Below are 21,535 nucleotides of genomic sequence, written 5' to 3' on the forward strand. Positions count from 1 at the left end.
ACTAAATGCCATTAAATGGCTGAGGAGACCGCATCCTCTGAGATATGACATGATTTCCATGAAGAAACCAGAACAAACTTCTTCATCTGAGGCCCTACTGGATTTCCAATAGGACTCACCTTCACAAAGAAACCAAGTTTCCACAGGTTCAGGCACCACATTTAGTTGCTTTTTGTTAAGTCCTTTTTCCTGTCTCTGTTCTATACTGACATCTCCAGCCTCAAACTTCTCATTAGTAGATAACTAGCTGCAAGTGCTGTTATACTGGTGTGTGAAACAGCTGTGGCAGTTTAACACAGTCATGCTTATCCAATACTACTTGATGTCCTCTCAGATGAGACAGGGTAACTCACTGTGGAAACTTTTCTAATAAAACAAAGGTTTACTTGATATCTACAATCCACTAAACCACACCTTTACACTGCCAAATGATACAGGCATGCTTTATGCATCTTGAAAACAGATGCACATTGTGCCTGATATTAAATAAAGCATTGCTTTCCCAAATGTGTTTTTACCTTTCAGGATCAGTATTTACTCCGATAACTGGTTTAAATTTATCAAAGACCTTACTGGCTGCCAACAACATTGTACCATCACCTACAGAAAAAGCAAAGCAAAAGTTAGTTTCACTTCACATTCTAGTACCCAAACAAAATAGTCTCACATGTACTGCAGCATTACCACTCCATGCTTTTATATCAACAACATTTCCGGTAAGCTGCAGAAAAATAAAATTAATATTAAACTGTTCTTATCTTAACCCATGAGTTTTCTAACTTTTGCCCTTCCAATTCTACCTACATGCTACTGGGGTGGGGGACTGGGTGAGCAGCTGTGCAGTGTTTAGCTGCCTGCCAGGCTAAACCACAACAGTCAAGAAGATAAATTCTTTAAGAAAATAAATTTACAAAGTATTGCTAAACAAAGCCACAACAGACAGCAAACAATACCAAATTTTACTGTGAATCACAGGAAAGCAATTACTTTAGTTCCATCTCAGTTCTCCTAAAAAGCACAATTTAAACGTATGATTTGGCCCCAAACAGGCACACTTGGAAAAGAAGTCTTGGATGAAACTCATGAAGCAGAAATCCTCAAGTGCACTGGCTTCTTCAAATACTGTCTGTTGAACAGAAGGACAACTATAACCTGAATCAGTCTTTGCACCAAGATTTAAGCTCTGAAAACATTGCATGATGTAACACTTCCCAGCTGCTTGCCTCATAACCATGACAAATCTTGCTGCAGCCAAACTGGCACTTGAATTTCCAGCTTATAGGAGTTCTTTGAAATCTACAGGAGTATATTAGGATGCTCCAGCAATGTACATATATCCTTTTCTACCCATTCCATGTGGTAACCAGTAGCTAAGGGCAAAGCGGACCAGTGAAGAGGAGAGAAAGGCAGAGCAGTGGTCAGGTCTAACTGCCAAAGATGATTGAATGTATGTCAGAGCCCAGCAACACACTGCAACATTTGCAGCAAATTACAAAAATAACACGGAATGAACTGCTGCGATGCAATGTTAAAAAGAAACAATCAAGTGAGTTGCTCTGTTTGTTCATTTAAGAAGCTCTAATCATTGGCACAGGCTGCTCAGAAGTTGCATACTTCTACCCGTACCATCCAGCCAGATACTCCAGTCGCTGGAAGTAAGTGTGAAAGCAAGAAAGCCAGTTTGCGCAAGAGGAGGAAAGGGTAGTATGTTAGTCTCCACCTCACATACTGAAAACCAAAGAGTAGAGTTTAGGGCTATGTATAATCACATGACAGCAAGAATTTTATCTTTAGTTGAAAACTGTAGTAAATGCCACAGTTTGTACTGTTTTACACAAGAAAATGCAACATTTCCAAAGTAGCCACGCACTGGGATTCACTTCCCAGTGCTCCAATTTTAGATACTAGATGTAGAGAGGATGGTCACAACCATTGCATTTTGTCATATTTTCTTACAATTAGATAAACAACTTGTTTTCAGAATGTGCATGCCTCCAAACGCTTCACACACTGCAAAATACTTAAAAAAAATCTATGAAAACATACTGAAACATACACTCCCCTTCCATGAAGTCGTACCTCCTGCTGATATAACAGCATCTGCCCACCGAACTGTCTCTTCATTATATTCTCGACGTTTAACAAGACGAACTTCTATCTTCTCGTTCCTATAAAGTACAGAAAAAGCCTGAAAGTCTCCTATATTGTTCCTTGTCACATCCTTCTGAAAAACTGACACGTAAGTAAGGACTAATAACAGCAGTACTTGTTTTATAAGCATTTGACACTCACACAAATCCTTTACATCTGTTTTCATTTGTTTTCAAGATAGTAACGCAGTGTTATATGAAATAGTTCACATTACGATTGTTTCAGGAATGACTGTTCATCTGCATCATGCTGTTTTCAGTATTCCTATTTTATGAGAGCTTGTAACACAAAGCATCCTTTCGTTCTTTTACATAATCCATGGGTATTTGCATTGTCTTTGAAATTCTCAACACACATACATTCTTACCGCAAACTGTCTACAACGTGCTCCACATTTTTTGTATGAATGTGATGCCGCTCCAGCAGACCAGCATAGTTAGATCCCTTCAACGCAAGCTGTAAGACATAAATTGATTTTCTAGAAGTTAATCACTACAGTAAGTGCTCTTGAGTAATACAAGTAGAAGCTATAAAAAGCATGTATTTTATCGCAGTAGAGACACGTGCTTTTATAAGCATTCCATTAATTACATCTCTATAGACATACCAGTCAGCTGACTAGTTCATTAAATCAGTTACACAGCCACAGACCTTTTAAGGGATCTACATAAACATGCGAACAAGGGTGCTACACTGACTTCTTTGCCACTTCAGACACTTGGCTTTCCCTGAATCTGCTAAGTAATTTAAACCCTAGGTAAATCTACATAAAATAGTTATACTAACTATACTTCTGTCATGTTCTAAAAGCACCCAGACAAACAGTTAGCTGATCACCTTAAGAGTTATAAAAATTGTGCTATAGAGAAAGAGGACAACAGAAAAAGCAACAGGAATGCCAATTAAGAAAACAGGAATCTCTGAAATACCTAGAGCATTAACCTTCAAAATGTATTTGAGCTAAAATGGAAAACTGCCAAGTGCAGACAAAGGTGACAGACATTTCCCCTGCGTAAAAAAAAAAGCTTAAGGACAGTCTACCTACTACCTTTGATACTGTCCCCTGGATTACAGAACAGATTTTTCAGACAAATTCACATCAATAACAAGACAAACAATATTTAGAAGTTGCATTCCAGCATCATTCTTCTTGGAAGCCAGAGAATTTAAATACTTAATCTTGACACACTCTTAAGACCATGGAAATATTTTGCAGTTCATATAGATAGACTCTTATGAGCAGGCAGATGAGACTGCTGGCTGAAGATTAGAATATTTTTTTTTGCAATAGGTTTCTGTGTAATTCAGTCACCCTCTGTATGCATTCATTCTTCATCTCACTTAGTGTGCTGGTACTGCCAAATACATGTTTGCATGGAGATTAAACAAGTAGAAGAAAAGAGAGTGAAAAAGACGTTAAGCAGGAGTTTATAAATACATTCATAACATAAGTAATCCTGCTTTGTGCAGCATGCTAGACTAGATGACCTCTTGAGATTCCTTCTAGCCTGAATTATTCTATAATTATGCTGTTACTGCTTCCTTTTCCCTGACCAGTTAAAACTAATTTACCAGCACAGAAACAGAACTTCTAGAGTTTACGTAAAGAAATTCATCTGTGCCAGAAGCTTTGAACAGGCACTTCCAGCAATTTATTCAAGTGCCTTTACTCAAAGTTGCACACTCTTTCAAGGGAAAGTGGTGCCAGACAGCCACATCTAATCCCATTTCCATAGAGTGTCCCACACCACAGAACTCCACAGTGAAGGGAAGAGGTCTGGCAGGATATTACAATTACAGTTAACTGCAATCCAATACCCAACATATACAATCCTCCTTCATCTGACACCTGCTGATGTCAAGAAATCCAACCATGAGCAAAGCACACAGACTCAGTGCTGAAGAAATTACAGAAAAGAATGGAACTGGCCACTCTCGAACTGCATTGCTGTCCTGCTTAGAGTGTTTTCAACCAGAGAATAACTTGCAGGAATGAAATCTTCAGGTGGTCTTACAGATGGGATCAGGAAACCACCTCAAACAGAGGGGCTCCTAGATCTGCCCAGATGGCACCAACAGCACTACAGACAAACAGCAGGAGTAGCTGCCAGCTCCATCACACCCACAGGTAAGCATGTGGGCAATCAGAAAACATCCAGACGAAGCTTTCAGGTCATCTTTACAAAGTTTGGTTAGCAGTGGTTTACTGGGATACAGGGTGTTACATCCACTAACTACCTCACACACTCAAACCCTTTGTTTCTACTCTGCAGCTACAATGCTTGCGCACTCCCGTACAACTCTCGCTTCTTCAGGGCCCGTGGTGTTGCACTGGATACTTGAACAGTGCCACTGTGGAGAGGGAGGGAGTACGGAAGTCTATGGCCAGTTCTGGCACTGCCCATTGTTCGGTCTGCTGTCAGCCTCTCATGATCCATTTGGAGCAGAAAGGAGAAAGCGGAAAGGAGAAAAGAGCAAAGTATTCACTTCTCACAGACAACATCTGACGCTGAACACCACAGGTCTAATTTGCTAGAGGAGGGATTTCCAATTGCACATTTGAAGCACAAATTGACCTTGCTTTACCACCAGAAAGAACAAGAAATCCAGAGCAAATAATCCCCCGCAAAAATCAATTGTGTTACTAAAATCAGGGCTCCCACTCATACTTGCTCTAGAAATATCTGTTGTGAATAAAACATCTGACAAGCAGACTGCTGCTGCAGCATATGTTTTTTAGGCTGCTATTTCCACAGGCTATTAGTTCCACACACAACAGAAACTGCAAACTCCATCTTGCCATTTTATGTACCTCATTTATTTGCCTATTTGTCAGCATGCTATCTTTCAGCTTGCTCGAAGAGAACTTTTATGTCAGACAGTGACAGTGTAATGAATCTCTATATGATCATTTGCAGGCTTTTGAGCCACCAGCATCAATGGTGAGCCCACAGCTAATGTTTCATTGGCATTACTAGCAAGGAGAGGTACAGGTAGTGTCACTGTTGTAGAACAGAGTCTGTTCTGTAACTTATATTTGCCTTAGGTGTGTTAAATTATTGTATCAACAGCTTCAGAAAGCAGAAGAGGATGCTCAGCAAATATGCTGCCAGTATCCTGACAACTGGCTGAACAATTTCCATGGATACTTCTACTCTTTCTAAGAGCAGCACTGCAGAACAGGTATCTACTGTGTAGAGGTCTCCTCTTTGAATTTAGCTCTAGAACAAGTAAGAATGTATCACTAAGCAACAAGATAAATGAAAAGTTAGGGCCTAGAGTTTAAATGGCTAAGATACATCTACAGAATTAACGAATCGTCCTAATTTACAAAAGGCTCCAGAGATTAAAACAGCCTGCTCATCTCCAGCCTCATCCCTCTGCCTCAAAGATAAATAACTTAAAAGTTAATTCATCTAAGAATTCACAAAGGGACAGCCTGCCTGAGCCTAACCACCGCCAAGTATATCAAACAGGAATTCTAATCATCAGCTGCTTTTTATGTAGCTACTCCAAAGAACCAAAGCAATTACAGCCCTTGTGGTCAGAGGCCACAGACTCACAGAGTGGCTGAGGTGGGAAGGGACCTCTGGAGGTCACCTGGGCCAAGACCCTGGTCAAGCAGGGCCATCTGGAGCCACTTGCCCAGGACCAGTCCAGATGGCTTTAGAAGATCTTCATAGATGGAGCCTCCACCACCTCTCTGGGCAACCGGTCCCTGTGCTCGGTCACCCTGAGAGTCAAAAAGTGTCTCCCAATGTTCAGGCACACCTTCCCATATTTCAGTTTGTGCCCACTGCCTCTGGTCCTGCTTCATATCCAGGACCTGAATGCCATGCTAAAACTATGACAAATGCTGCTGCTTCTTAAAAGAGCTCTACGCTGCAGGTAAAGAATAAGACAAACTGAGACCACCACCTCCTTTTTCACTTTAAAAGAGCTGAAGGCAAAGATCAGCCAGGCCAGTTGCTGTGTGCATGATCACCTCCCCAAAGAGCCTGGGAGGAGCTTGTGACATACAGAAAACCCAAGACTGCAAGACAGCCTGACTCCCGAGCCCACTGATCAGACGGGACCAAGAACCCATGCCAGGCTTGGGTCTTACCAACCAACCCCTCAAAAAGGCCCGTAGGTTTTAGCTTCTGCACGAAGACAACTTGCAAATTCTTCTTCCTTTGGAGGAAATTCTGCAGTCATCCTTCCAAAAGGAAAGGGTTTGACAGGCCACTCTCCACTTCCAACATTTGAGAGCAAGTCTGACAGTCTTACAGAGCAGATATCTTTATACCAAGTATTGACATTCTTGGCTAAAATGTGAAAAAACAACTATTATGACAAACCCATGCTGAGTTTTTTTGGTATTTCAAAGCGTACAGAGTAGCAATTTGATATGAACATCAAGTCTACTTGAAGAAAAATGGAGTTACACCAAACACCCAGTAACATTTATGTAGGTAACTTTGTATAAGATAGATTCTTCAGGTTTTCTTTTTTAAAATCCTTAAGTCTAAAATGAAGTAAAAAAAAACAACAGAGCCCTGATGTTTTAAGAAAAAAGTTCTCATCCAAAGTAATCATAGATTCTCTGTTTCCATTATTCTATTCTATGATTCTAATCCTTAACTTTACCACTAACCTTTCTATGAAAAGCCACTTCCTTCATGGAATAAGCAGCTATGTTTGGCCCATGAAACTGAAGAAAACGTCATAAAATTGAAAAAAAAAAACTAAACTAGGTGTCATGGGGTATATACTACTGCAAAACTTATCCATACTAACACAGAAAACCTAAACAATTACAAAGAACCTTAAGAAGCTTGCCAGTACAGTACAAGGAGTATATTTGTTCACAAAATACAAAACATTTAAACTTAAGAGATATTCTTCCAGAAATTGCCAGACTGGAGACTGACTTTCTAGACATGGGCTAGAAAATAAAAACACTATTCCTACAGAGGTCAGGATCTTCAAACTGGAATACATTTGGCATTTTTTGGAGCTGAAGTTGTAAATGCCTATGTGACAGGTCTGGAGCCCTGCACTGCAGGTTAAGTAATTTCTTCCAGCAGTTATCTGGATCAATAAGAGCAAAGGAAACTGAAAAGTACTAATGAACAGAAGTTATCAGCTTTGAATCTAAAAACACACAGGAAACAGCATTTTCTGAGTCCCACTTGCTGAGGCTCCTGGAACAGGAAGAAATAACAGTAAAAGGTGCAGGAAATGTTGCACCAGAGCACATGGGTAGTCAGCTATGGGTGACATTAGCAGAAGTACCCAAAAGCAGAAGTATTCACAGCGAGTCGGAAGAAACAACATGTATAACTACAGGCCTATTAATCTGACCTCAATACCATGCAAGATTGTAAAATAAAATACCTTAATGTATACACGAGAGCTATTCTACCTAAAAGTGCATTAGCATATGAAAACAGGGACAAACTGGCCAAAAATACATACAGGAAGAGCTTCAGTAGTGTTCTTCAACCTCACTGCAGAGGTGCAATGCAAAGCAGGCCTCCATAAGAGCTTGCATTGGAAAACACACTCAGCAGAGCAGAACACGTTTTACAATTGAGTTATTTTTCCTTAGGAGCCTGAGAGAGAAAAGGTCTAGATCCAACACCTCGAAAAAAATCTCTTATCTTCTGTCCCGATCCTTTTTCAATAAAAGGATAATATTTCACAGGGCTCCTTTAACAGTCATGTAGGCAAGAGACATTTGCTTGACTGCCTTCCTTCTGTAGTCTTAGCTCTCACCTCTATCAAGTCTCATCCCACTCTGTTTGAACTGCGGGTCTGCTGTCCTTGAGTAATACGGGCCCTCCAGGAACAATGCTGCGCAACAAGGATGTAGCTTGTAGCCACAAATACAGAAGCAACACAAAGCCAAGCAACACCTGAATACCCATTATTGTCTACATCTGTGTATTATGTTGATTTAGAGAATGGGGAAAAGAAAAGCCATAGCCAATCTCACTGACGTTGCTAACCTAAGTATTAAAATAAAATAGTTTGCTGTCTCAAAACAGAAACATGAATGCTGTGTAGAGTCAAATTGTGAATTGAGCACCTTCTACACCCTAGTACACTAAGATTAACAGGAACTTTTCAAATATATTTTTGCTATATCTGAAATATATATAAAATATATATTCATATTCTCATTACTAGGCTTATCCTGATTTTACAGCACTAACCATCATGTTGCCTTAAACTGCCACTGCATCAGGGTGGAGTTAAATGCCTCGGTGTACCAATCAGTTGTTTTACGACTGTTGCTCATTCAGGATTTAAATTACATGTCTGACTAGAAGAAAAAAAAAAAAGCATAGCTCTAGAAGCGATTACTCTCCCAAATTTCCACAATGGACTTGCCCACACATGCACCCCAACAGGAAAACAAGAACAGATCACTGCTTTCCAATCTAGCTACTTTCTGCAGAAACAACCACCAAACAAACGGATTTAGCAAACAACAGCTAAACACAGAAGTTTCAATTTTAATCTGAAAACTAAAATACTTTGACCGCTATAGGTATAATCATCTAACCATTTCTAAGCAGAGTACAGTGGTATTAAAAGTCCTGTATTTTCAGAAATTGCCTCTTTAGATTAACCACATCTCCCAAGTATAGACAAAGTTAGTGTTCTCGGTTTTGTTCTCAGTTTTAAAAGAAACAAACATTTATTTTGAAAGGAATATGGAAAAAAAATCCAAAAGCATTAAGTTTTGAACTAGAAACAGCTTTGAATATATCATGTGCTTCAAATAATGCACTCCTCTGAGCTCCCCTGACAAATAAGCAAATTTTGAGTCAGTGTTCCTTAAGTACCGAAGTCAAACACTGGCAACCTATAGTTGCATGCAAGTAATTTTCCCGTGTTCTAGTATTACTACTAGTTAAATTAAATCTTCATCTGTCATGCTAAAAACACACCCAGTTCTCCTCACAGGTCAGGCAGACACTGAACTTTCTGATTTCTTAAGCGGTCCACTCACATATTAAGCTTCCCTATTTTGTAATGTAAAAATAATCCACATACAAATAAGTGGGATTAAAACATGATTCAGCTTCTGAATCTTACATAATGAACTGCAGATAAAAGAGATGAAAATAAACTGAGCAGTTAGCCATGGCAGAACCTACTCAGCAGAAATCTGCACCTTGGAGACACATTTCAAGTGCTCCACAGAAAAGGGTCTGCTAAAAGGACAGCCACAGCAACCTTGAACCATAACCCTGAACCTTCAGTGAATTTTTCAGCATCAGTTGGAACTGATGGGGAAGCTGAATTTGGTGGTCATATACAACAGATGTCCAAGTTTGGATGTGACAGCAATTTTCACAGTAAGTATAGGATACCATACCCACCTTCAATTCCTTCTAATCAGAAAAGAATCATAAAGACAAGTATCATTTATGAGCTTCAGTTGCTCTATTTATACTGATGACAGCAAGTGCAGATGACACCAACCTGAGTGGTGTGCTTGACACTGGTGGTGAGGGAAGGAATGCCATCCAGAGGGACCTTGAGAGGTGGGCCCATGTGAACCTTATAGAGTGCAGCAAGGTCAAGTGCAAGGTCCTGCACCTGGGTCAGGGCAACCCCCACTATCAACACAGGCTGGGGGATGAAGGGATTGAGAGCAGCCCTGCAGAGAACGACTTGGTGCACTGGTGGATGAAAAGCTGGGAACGAGCTGGCAATGTGTGCTTCCAGCCCAGAAGGCCAACCATATCCTGGGTTGCATCAAAAGAAGCATGGCCAGCAAGTCAAGGGAGGCAATTCTGCCCCTCTGCTCTGCTCTGGTGAGACCCCACCTGCAGTGCTGTGTCCAGCTCTGGAGCCCTCAGCATCACGACACAGACCTGTTGAAGCAGGTTCAGAGTAGGGCCACAAAGATGATCAGGGGGTTGGAGCACCTTCCCTATGAGGAAAGACTGAGGGAGTTGGGGTTGTTCAGCCATGAGCAGAGAAGGCTGCGGGGAGACCTTATTGCAGCCTTCCAGTACTTAAGTACTTAAAGATGGGGAGGGACTCTTATCAGGACTGTATTGATAGGAGAAGGGGTAACGGCTTCAGGCCAAAAGACAGTAGATTTAGATCAGATATTAGGAATAAATTATTTACTGTAAGAGTGGTAAGACACTGGAGCTGGTTGCCCAGCAAAGTTGTGGATGCTCCCTCCCTGGAAGTATTCAAGACCAGGCTGGAAGGGGCTTGAGCAACCCGGTCGAGTGGAAGATGTCCCTGCCCATGGCAGGGGGGTTGGAACTAGATGACCTTTACAGTCCCTTCCAGCCCAAACCATTCTATGGTTCTGTCACCCTGCTTTCAAAGAAGTTGCTTGACTTAGACTTCTCAAACTTCTTCAAATGTGAAATATGTTCTACTTCCTTCTGCGCTAGAAACACTAAACGCATCAAGTCTGATCTTACATGGCTTTGCTAGAGAGGAAAAAAATTAGACAGTAGGTTCACCACATTTGGAAAAAATAGTCAAATTTAAGTCTTTATTGAAAAATTCCAGGTTCATTGAAACAATACTTTGATAAGTCTCTGCCTCAACCTTTTGCTAACAACAGACCACATTTCAGCAGTCTCATGCTTGTGGTACTAGGGGATTAACCCTTTTTGGGACACCCAGCTCTTTCAGAGACCTGCAGTCCAGCTCATTCAGACTAGTCAGATTAGCAGGAGTGCTCTAAAGGCCTCTCTGAATCTGAGAACCAGTTTCACTGAGCAGCTGCAGGTCTTGAGTAGTTTTAAAATGCACTGGTTTCAGATAATCTAATAATTTTAAAAATGCAATCCACAAACTCGATGCACTGATTAAGGGATGGCTTTAATAACAAGCATTTGCCTTAGCTGAATTAGCAGAGAAATCATGCAGCTTCCCAGAACAAAGTCCTATGGAGAATCAGCATTACTTAGACTCAGGTTTAGGTTCTCTATAAAGCTTTAAACATGAATCAAGTCTTCAGTTACAAACTACTGCTGAGTTGCATGGCACAGGCATTAAGCCCAGCTCCTCCTCTCTTCCCAGTCTGGGTTATTAGATATTATACAGGCCATTACCTGCTTGTTTATAAAAATATGTGGTAGGTTAACCGATGCAGTAGGTTAGTACCTACCATAAAAGAAAGGTAGTTGGCTGGTCCTACCTGACCAGCACTCTTGCATGACTACTGTTGATTAATGTACTAATCAGCTGTCAATTGCTCAGAATTGTTCCTAATATTGTTCCTAGCCATTTGCTAGGTTTCCATGAGTTGCAATGTCACCCCTCATGCTGTAGAAGCCCAGTGGGCTGCTTTAGCCAGGAAATTTTTTTCCCTCTATTTTCCTCCCTGTTTTCTTCAGCAACTTAGACCCACCACTTTCATTGTAGAGTCAGAGCTGCCTTTATACCTGCTATGGAGAAATTATTACGAAGTGTTTTGTATACTGTAACATTTTGCATGCCATTATGTCTGCCCTAGCTGACTTCAATAATTTTTTCACTTGGTACATGAAACTGGCAACTATGTTCCTGAAGCTTTACAGATATGCTGCTTTGGGGCAAGAGTTTGATCCATGCATGAACAAAAGTAAAAAATGCCATAAACTGTTTTCTAATTCTTCATCTACCACATTAAAGTATTATTGTCATATTAACCACAAATGAAGAATACACATAGTGGTTTGTAATTCAAAGGCTAATGCAGAGCAAATTGTTTTGTTAACTATAAACAGACCAGTTTACTTTCTGCACTAACAGGTTTCTAGAAACCCAATGTAATCCAGGCAATTCAATCATTAGCTTCTCATCAGTTCAGCAGGACACCAACATAATGTCATACACACAACTAGCTAAGTACTTAAAAACAATATTAAAGTCACTTACAAAAAGCCGCCTTTTTCAGCTGTATGAAGTATCAGATGCTTGGTGAGATAGTCCATGAGGTTTAATATAGGTACACTGGAACACTGTACTTTTGCATCTACTTGCTATATTTGACCGAGTAATATTTGAATGGCATGCTGGAAAAAAACAAATCCTATGGAAAAAGGAATTACTACATCCCATTTATTTGTTTCCATCATTTTCCAGACTCCTCTTATGACAAAATGACAACCTAGATGGAAACTTATTAATAAAGCAAATGCAACTGAAGTTACTTAACATCGATGCAAACATATAAAATTTCGAAGTAAAAAATAAACAAATGCACACTGTGGTTGTGTAAACTGAAAAACATTTACACCCATCTCAGTTTCCAATGGACTAGCTCAAAAAATTTTTTTTCTGGAAAAAAGTGTCATTGGCTTTGTATTATCTTGGTGAACTCTAACCTGTGTGTTGAATTCTTTAAGCTTCAAATTCAGTAGACAGAGATGATTTCCCCTCTGCCACTTTTCAGGGTAAGGTAGAGCTACGTACAATGCTACCAGTTTTTCAACACTCTGTGCTCCCTAGAAGAGCATCTACTGTAATAATTCACAACACAAAATAAGAGATGGGTAGTCTGAATTCAACAGAACAATTAAAAACTTCACTCATTCATTAAATAAGTTTCTGTTTAAAGGTACTGCCTTCAAATGTACCACTGTACATTTGGATCCACAAGAGAACACAGGTGTAAATACCCTACCACTTACTACTTCTTTTCCAGGAAAAAATCTGAACACAATTTTTGAAGAAAAAAGACTCTGCTGAATTATCTGATTTCATTTTTAAATTACTATTCAGCTGACCTTTGAAGTTTCCATATTTCTTCTTCCTTCTGCCACCTTCCTTGCATCTGTAAAAATTCTAGTGTTTTGAAAATATTTGAGTAACAGTTTCTAAATAGAGTTCTATTGGATCATAGGTATCTGGATTTAAGTACAGTTCGTTAAAACAGAAATCTAAGAGCAAAATACCTGGCTAGTTTCCAAAAGCCTACCTTGGGGTGATGATATGACGTTCACAAACATGAAAGACTAGTACTTAGGAAAAGTAATTCAAAAGTGATACTAAAAAAATGTATCTTTCACCATTTAATGTAAAAGGTAAAGATTTTTTTTTTCTGAAAATAAAAAAAAAAATCAATCACCTATCAAGTAACAAGCATAACAGTACATTTCCCCAAAGAGAGAATTTTCTAAGAAACATTAAAACTTTTTAAAGTGCAGATTAATAAGAGTTGATGCTCCAAATAAAGACACATAAACCAGCCACAACAGAGTATCAGCTGTGGTCCACACTGAATCATTTTACTCCAATTAAGACCAAAACAAACATACCTTTTCATCTGACAAGACATTTTCAAATGTAATTAAAACTGCATATGAAGTGTGTCTGGACAGCAGAACTGTCGATCTTCTAGACACCCTCCAGCAGTGAGAGGTTGGCAGCTGCATCTCCCTATCAAACAAACAAAAATACCCCACAAAAAAACAGGACTCAGGAAATTGGCTTTCCCTATTATTGGGATGCGAAGTTCTCTTAGTTTACATAAGGACAACAGCAACACTTGCTCTGCAGGGGTTTGCTGAGAGTGAAATAAACAGTCAGGACATACAGTAGCCTTCAGTATTAGCTGACTGGATCATTCATTTTTGTAACCAGACATTCTGAGATGCCAATCCCAATAACCAGGTCACAAGAAATTCAAATTGTTGTCATTTCTGGAAAGAAATCTGTTTGTAGGCACTTAGGAAAACAACTAGTATTTTTACTTAACTTAAAGCTGGTAACTGCAAGTGTTAGAAATCCAACAGCCTCTTTAAATCTCACGAAGCCAAAAAAAATTATTTCTTATATGTACAGAATTTAATGATACAACACTTTTTTTAAAGTGCTAGGTCATTTTGTGACGTTTTGCTTTCCTGGTATTGGAAGAGAAATCTCTCATTTTTATAATTTTCTAAATCTCCCTGCTCAGCTAAAGACTCTGAAAACCACCCCGTACAATAGCATTCAGAGTGCTTAATTACACTTTTCAGAATAGTTCTGAAGTAGAATACTGATAGTCATATGTGTTTAGGTACAGTTATAAACAGATTTAAAAGACTCGCTTCTACGTACGTAAGAGCATCTGCCACAAGATATGTAAAAACAACCACCTGGAGCAAGCATGCGTAACATGTATGCAGAGTTGCAATGACAAATTTAATCTTGCACAGACCTACTGAAGACTCTCTCGGGTGTTTGCCCTTGCTCTCTACCTCTCCCCACTCTGTTCAGCTCTTCTGCTGCCTGGACTGCTTCTTCACCTCCCCCATTCCTATTTGCACAGAGAAGAATCTGGGAATCGTGACCCAGCAGCTTTGACTTCGCAACATTTCATAGTGTTTTTTAGTACATATCACTTGGTGTGTCGAAAAGAAAGGCCATAGAAGTATTTCGGCCACAACAGCTCAGGGCCTCTATCACCTATGAGAAGTGTCAGCCAGCCTAGCTTCGATACTGACAGATTCTGCCTCTTGGAGTATACTTTACTTATACAGTATATCATATATAAGATACATGCTATGATCTGGTATTTTAATATCTATTGATGTATTGCAATGATTCATCTTTAGCCTCCTTAAAGATAGAACAAATCCCATCTAATTAGGATGTGTGCCCAAAGGCACAAATGCAGTGTCACTTCTGAGTTAAGTGCCTTACTGCATTCTCTGCCATAACACATAAGCACACTGACTGCAACAGCTAAGTTCAGGTCTGGCTCAGTGGTCAGGCACAACTGATTCAGCCCACAATGACCATTATTTTGTGCTGTGCTAAAATCTGAAGCTTCCAAGAAGATAAATCAGTTATCTTCTAGGAACTTGCAGACATCTTTTCTGCCCACAACCAGTTGGCAAACAAGCCCAGGTACAGCTTCTCAAATCTAAGCCTCCAACGCCGCTTTGAAATTAACTTCTGCATTTTAGATAGCCAGAGTCTGGGTGTCTGAAGATCTGACAGAAGACAACAGCACTGTGCTCCTCCGCTAGTAGGGGCTCCCTCACACCACAGCACTGCCACACCACAAGCCAGCTCCAGGGTCGCCCGAGAGGGAGCCCCCCCGCAATGTAACATAATCCCCCATCTGGGCTAGCCAATAGTTCACAGCATAAGGCAAGCCAAACCTTCCTGTGCACTTTTGCTTTCACTCTTTGCCACTGCCCAAACAGCAGGAGCCTTGACTCCCACCCTGCCCTCTCTGCAGCCGTTCAGTGTGACTGAGGTCCCATGCCAGGTTCACAGCCTTGAGGATAAGCTGAACTTTGCCCTGGGTAGCAGCAGTAGGGACCCGTTGCACATCCCAGGACAGCATCTGGCCTCGTTTCTTCGAGACAAGCAGCCTTTGGACCAGCTTCTGAAATCTCCCCAGGAGGGGCAGGGACACAGTGAGCATGGAACGCAGCTAACATCAGGAAGCAAAATGCATCCTGTTCCCAAGCTGCTCACAAAGCACACAGCACAGAGGGGGAAGGACACTTCGCAGCAATCGCTCTGCTAAGAGGTGATCTCTGTCCATGACAGACTGAGAGTCCCTAAACCTTCACCCAACATATTTACTGAGATTGACATTTGCTCAGAAAGTTTGAGTAAAACTTCTGAGACCAGAGTCACAGCAGAACGTAAATACAAACATTTTTACAGGTCAGCTAAAAAATCTGAGAAACAGACAGCACGGAGAATTCCTTCACTCTTATTTCCTGTCAAAAAAGTATAATTCTGGAAGAGCTTTCCACTGTGTTCTTGCACAGACCTCTGTATTCCCACCCATACGGCAAGAGCCTAACTTAATATTGCTGCACACATAGTCAAGTTAGGCTTTATCTACTGGGCGACCCTATGAGTTTTATTGCTGCAATTCTTCACATGGAGGTATTTTCAGGGGAAAGCTAAAATTAAAAAAAAGCACCAGTCCTAGAATGAAAATCCTAGAATTCTCCCAAATATGGAGAATTACTTTATACCTGTAAGTTCCTCCAAAAGGACAAACTGTAGTAGTTTGAGAAACACCTTAGAATCAGACCATGCGTTCACGGTTATCTGTTTTTCAAATTCATCTTCAGACTGATACAGGTTACCAACCATGCATTATTGTGAGACAAGAAACTACAGCTATCACTGCATCCAGTTGAGAGCACCTTTAGCGATGCGCAACACTAACGACACTGCTCCTTACCGATTCACAGTCCCAGTCCTGCCTTTACAGAAGGAGTTAGGGAAAGGTGGCCAAACATGCTATTTTGTTTTTCTTGGTTTTAGCTGTGCACTGAGGACAACCTGATTTTCTGTAGTTAAGAGTAAGAAATTCTTCAAGAGAAACTTAAACGCAGACAGAAAAGCAGTTTTAGAGAGGAGCTGCAAGAGACATTGCTTTTGCATAGCCACCATGTGAAAGGAAGCATGGGGACATCACAGCAAAAGGAACCTACATGTAAGTGAGAGTAAGAACATAGGCTGACGTTTCACAATAAACTAGGTGCCATATAAAATTTGACTAGAGCTCTTTACAAAATATTTAAAAATGTTTGGAAAGGAATTCCATAGGAGGTGGATGACAAGCAGAAATATGCAGAAAAAATGTAAGAACTACCTTGCTTTAGATACTGTACTTTTTATCCTAGAGCTTTACAAAGCAAAGCTACGCAACCATAGCGCTTGTCCCTGCTACATAAGTTAAACACGTTTGCAAGCTTAATCCAAACGTTACAAATGAGCAGAGGTCTAAAATATTTCTAGCTGAAAAAGACCAAAGACTAGACAGACCCAAGTTAATGGTCTTCTTCAGAATAAAGGCAATAAATGCGAGCTCATGACCTGGTCCGCACAGACTGCGAGCAACTTAAGTAACTCCAGCAGGTACAATGCTTTAGCCCAGAGGTGACAGATGAGCACTGGAAGCAGACAGTCACAGGCTACATGGAGGACAGGATGGGGCCACTGAGCTTGGTGGAGATAAAGACACCAGGCACTGGGTGCTCGTATCAACTCTTACAGATATCTGCTTTCCTTAGCATACCTTCCTTAACGGAACAGCCACCTGTTTTTGTACTGAATGTTTCTTAAAAACCAAAGAAAAAGTAACAAGGCAGATGGATGTGAATGAGAGATTTGGCTGCTCAGCTGGAAAACGAGTTAGAAGTACCTTAATGATGAAGCGAGGAAGTGAGGCAAGAATATGGAGCAAAGGAGCAGGTGGAAGTAAAGTCCCCTCTAGGTCTCACAGCAGATTCTCACAACACAGTGCTTTCCTCAGCGTGCACCTCTCTAAATATAGTCTCCATGTTATACGCTGCAAGTAAATACCTGGAGCTTGCTGAAGGCTACTGGAACTACTCCGAGGACAAGCCCGACACGCTTACTAAGCAAATCCCCGGTAAATTGCAAGAGACGAAGGGCGGGCGGCTGAGCGGCGCTGCTCGCCCCGTGTCCCCGCCAGCCGCGCGGGCGGCGCCGCCCGCAGCTCCGCGCCGGGCCCGGCGGGACGGGACAGGCGGCCGCGCCCCGGCCCAGCGGGGCGAGGGGGAGCGGCAGGCCCGCTCCGGGCGCCCGGCCCCTGCGGGGCCCCTCCGGACGCCGGGCAGCCCCTCAGAGCCTCCCTCGCGCCCGGCCCCGGGGAGGCCGGGACCGCCACCCCCTCCCGCCGCTCACCAGCTGCTTGAGGTCCTCCTCGGAGAGCCCGGCGTAGCGGTACCGCTGCTGCTCGAACTCGTAGCGCGTCGTCTTCACCACCACCGCCACGCGCGACGGCCGGAACCCGCCGCCCGCCGCCCCCAGCCCGCCGCAGCCCCACCGCCGCGGCGCCCACGGCCCGGGCCCCGCCATCCTCCCCCGCCCTGCAGCCGCGCAGCGGGCGGCAGCGCCCAGCCCGCGGAGGGCGAGGAGTCGCCGACGGAAGCCGCCGAGCAGCGGCAGTCCCGGCAGGGCGTATAAGGAAGCCCCCGCCGGGCGCTGGCAGAGAGGCGGGGAGCGGCGGGCGGCCGCCCGGCCGCCAAGGCAGAAGTAGCCGTAGAGGAATCCCCGCGCGGAGGACATGGCCCGGGCTGGCTTCCCCCGCGGAGCGGGGGTGGGAGCAGGAGGGTGCGGCGCGGTGCGGCGGCGGCGGCTGCCCCCGCTGTGAGGCGGCCTCCGCGCCCGGGCACCGCTCGGCACACATGGCACGGCCGCGCCGCCGCGCCCCGCCCCGCGCGCCGGCACCGCCTCCACCAATGCAAAAGCGCGACGCTGGAGACCCGCCCCACGGGGGGTCCCTTCTCCACCAACCGCGCCGGCCCGGAGGAAGGTAAGGCGGGGACAGCGCGTGGCGAGCACTTCCCCCCCCCCCCCCCCCGCCCCAGCCTCGCGCCTTGGGTGCGAGAGTTGCGCATGCGTACGGCGCGCTCCTGCCCCCGGGCCGGGCATTGCAGGAGGCGCGCGGGGCGCCGTGAGGGGGCGGGCCTGCCGGCTTCCCCGCCGTTGTGTGCGCGCGCGCGGCTGTGTGTACCCCCGTGCTGTCGGGGCGTGACATAAAACCGGTCGCTTCCTCTGTGTTAACTGATGGCCGCTGGTACTGAGCAGGCGGTGGAAACACTGAGGGGCGCCTCGGTGAGGCGCCTGGCGGGAAGCAGGCTGGCTTCCTTGTTAAACTTCACTCAGGAGAAGGACTTTGAAAAAAAACACAACAGGTTATTTGTTTTAAAAGGACTAAATACTGCATCTTGTGAGCATCTGATGAGAAGCATGTAGTTTGAGAAGTCCATCTCTTATTCATGGCTATTTAGCCTTTATTATGTTTATCACAATGTTGGGAAGCACAGAAAAAGGCAACATGGTGAAAGCAGCAGGCCTGAGGAAAGACCTGCGAGTACATATGAGTGCAGGACTGTGAGTGCATGTGAGCCTGCGTTTTGCAAGTCCAGGGGAAAAAAAATAAATAATTGATCCCGACTTACTTTTTAATATTGTAAGCAAGTGTCGCGGTTTAGCAGCAGCTCAGCCCCACACAGTCACTCGCTTACTCCCCCACTGGTAGATGGGGGAGAGAATCAGAAGGGTAACGCTGGTGGGTTGGGATAAGAACAGTTTAATAATTAGAATTAAATATATAAATAGATAAAGCACTGGCCACTTTTCCTGTTCAGCAATGTCTAAGGCCAGCTGGATGGCCTTTACCTCTGCAAACTGGCTCGATTCACCTTCTCCTTCAGCAGTTTCTGCTACTTGTTGTGTAGGAGTCCATACAGCAGCCTTCCATCTCCGGTGCTTTCCCACAAGGCGACAGGACCCATCAGTGAACAGGACATATTGCTTCTCATCTTCTGGCAGTTTGTTATACAGTGGGGCTTCTTCAGCACGTGTCACCTCCTCCTCTGGTGATAATCCAAAATCTTTGCCTTCTGGCCAGTCCATGATCACTTCCAAGATTCCTGGGCGACTGGGGTTTCCTACTCGAGCCCGCTGGGTGATCAGTGCAACCCATTTACTCCACGTAGCATCAGTTGCATGGTGTGTAGAGGGGATGTTTCCTTTGAACATCCAGCCCAGCACTGGCAGTTGGGATGCCAGGAGGAGCTGTGCTTCAGTACCAACCACTTCTGAAGCAGCTTGAACCCCTTCATATGCTGCCAATATCTCTTTTTCAGCTGGAGTATAGTGGGCTTCGGACCCTCTGTATCCCCGACTCCAAAACCCCAGGGGTCGACCTCGGGTCTCCCCTGGTACTTTCTGCCAGAGGCTCCAGGCAGGGCCATTCTCCCCGGCTGCGGTGTAGAGCACATTTTTTACATCTTGTCCTGCCCGGACTGGCCCAAGAGCTACTGCATGAACTATTTCTCATTTAATCTGTTCAAAGGCTTGTCGTTGCTCAGGGCCCCATTTGAAATCATTCTTTTTCCGGGTCACTTGATAGAGAGGGCTTACGATCAGACTGTAATTTGGAATATGCATTCTCCAAAAACCCACAATGCCCAAGAAAGCTTGTGTTTCCTTTTTGCTAGTTGGTGGAGACATGGCTGCTATTTTGTTGATCACATCCATTGGAATCTGATGACCTCCATCATGCCATTTGATTACTAAGAACTGGATCTCTTGTGTGGGTCCCTTCACCTTACTTTGTTTTATGGCAAAACCAGCTGTTAGAAGGATTTGGACTATTTTCTTTCCTTTCTCAAAAATTTCTGCTGCTGTGTTGCCCCACACAATGATGTCATCAATGTATTGAAGGTGTTCTGGAGCTTCTCCCTGTTCCAGTACAGTCTGAATCAGTCCATGGCAAACGGTAGGACTGTGTTTCCACCCCTGGGACAGTCGATTCCAGGTGTACTGGACGCCCCTCCATGTCAAAGCAAACTGTGGCCTGCACTCTGCTGCCAGAGAGACTGAGAAGAATGCATTAGCAATGTCAATGGTGGCATACCACTTGGCTGCCTTGGACTCCAGTTCGTATTGAAGTTCTAGCATGTCTGGCACAGCAGCGCTCAGTGGTGGAGTGACTTCATTCAGGCCACGATAGTCTACTGTTAGCCTCCACTCTCCTTCAGACTTCCGCACTGGCCATATGGGACTGTTAAAGGGTGAGTGGGTCTTGCTGATAACTCCTTGGCTCCTCAGTTGGTGAATCAGTTCATGGATGGGGATCAGAGAGTCTCTGTTGGTGCAATATCGCCGCTGGTGCACTGTTGTGGTGGTGATTGGCACCTGTTGTTCTTTGACCTTCAGCAACCCCACAACAGAAGGGTCCTTCGAGAGACTGGGCAAGGTAGACAGCTGTTTAATTTCCTCGTCTCCAAGGCAGCTACACCAAAAGCCCACCTGTACCCTTTTGGGTCCTTGAAATACCCATGAGGTATTCTACCAATGAGGTAGTCTATGCCAAGGATGCACGGAGCCTCTGGGCCAGTCACAATGGGGTGCTTTTGCCACTCAGTCCCAGTTAGGCTCACTTCGGCCTCCAATACAGTTAGCTCTTGGGATCCCCCTGTCACTCCAGCAATGCTAATGGGTTCTGCCCCTATATAGTTTGATGGCATTAAGGTGCACTGTGCGCCGGTGTCCACTAAAGCTTTATACTCCTGTGGGTCGGACGTGCCAGGCCATCGGATCCACACAGTCCAGTAAGCCCGGTTATCCCTTTCCTCCACCTGGCTGGAGGCAGGGTCCCTCTAGTCCTGATCATGGCAGTCACAACTCACTTCCTGTAAATGTGAATCAGGAGTCCCTCTATTACACTTAGAAATAAAATCAGTGCTTCTACTCCTCTGTCTGGGGACTTGCTCACTGGAAACTGGAGCAGCAGCTTTCCTGGAAAAGCCTCCCTGAGTGACTGTTCTTCCTTGCAGTTCATGCACTGCCTGTAGGGTCGAGGTAGGCTTGCCATCCCACCTCCTCATGTCCTCTCCGTGGTCACGCAGGTAGAACCATAGGGTGGCCT

General features: G+C 43.8%; 1 protein-coding gene across 4 annotated transcripts in view; it reads right to left on the bottom strand.

Moving 5' to 3' along the window:
- NADK2 (NAD kinase 2, mitochondrial) overlaps positions 1 to 18,421 on the bottom strand; it is a 34,375-nt gene extending 15,954 nt beyond the window's left edge. For 3 of the 4 annotated variants that reach the window (XR_010370697.1, XM_064438973.1, XM_064438972.1), the window contains exons 1-4: positions 17,779 to 18,421; positions 2,519 to 2,607; positions 2,080 to 2,168; positions 519 to 600 (exon numbers count right to left, since the gene is read on the bottom strand). Coding sequence is in view for 3 of the 4 variants with exons in the window: in XM_064438973.1 (XP_064295043.1) it covers positions 519 to 600; positions 2,080 to 2,168; positions 2,519 to 2,607; positions 17,779 to 18,162 (644 nt within the window). In the remaining variant the exon portion in view is untranslated. The remainder of the gene's footprint in view (positions 1 to 518; positions 601 to 2,079; positions 2,169 to 2,518; positions 2,608 to 17,778) is intronic. The other variant, XM_064438974.1, reaches the window with a different exon arrangement.
- Between the last annotated feature and the right edge of the window lie 3,114 nt (positions 18,422 to 21,535).

Source organism: Phalacrocorax carbo, chromosome Z, assembly GCF_963921805.1.
Source record: "Phalacrocorax carbo chromosome Z, bPhaCar2.1, whole genome shotgun sequence".
NCBI classification, from domain to species: domain Eukaryota; kingdom Metazoa; phylum Chordata; class Aves; order Suliformes; family Phalacrocoracidae; genus Phalacrocorax; species Phalacrocorax carbo.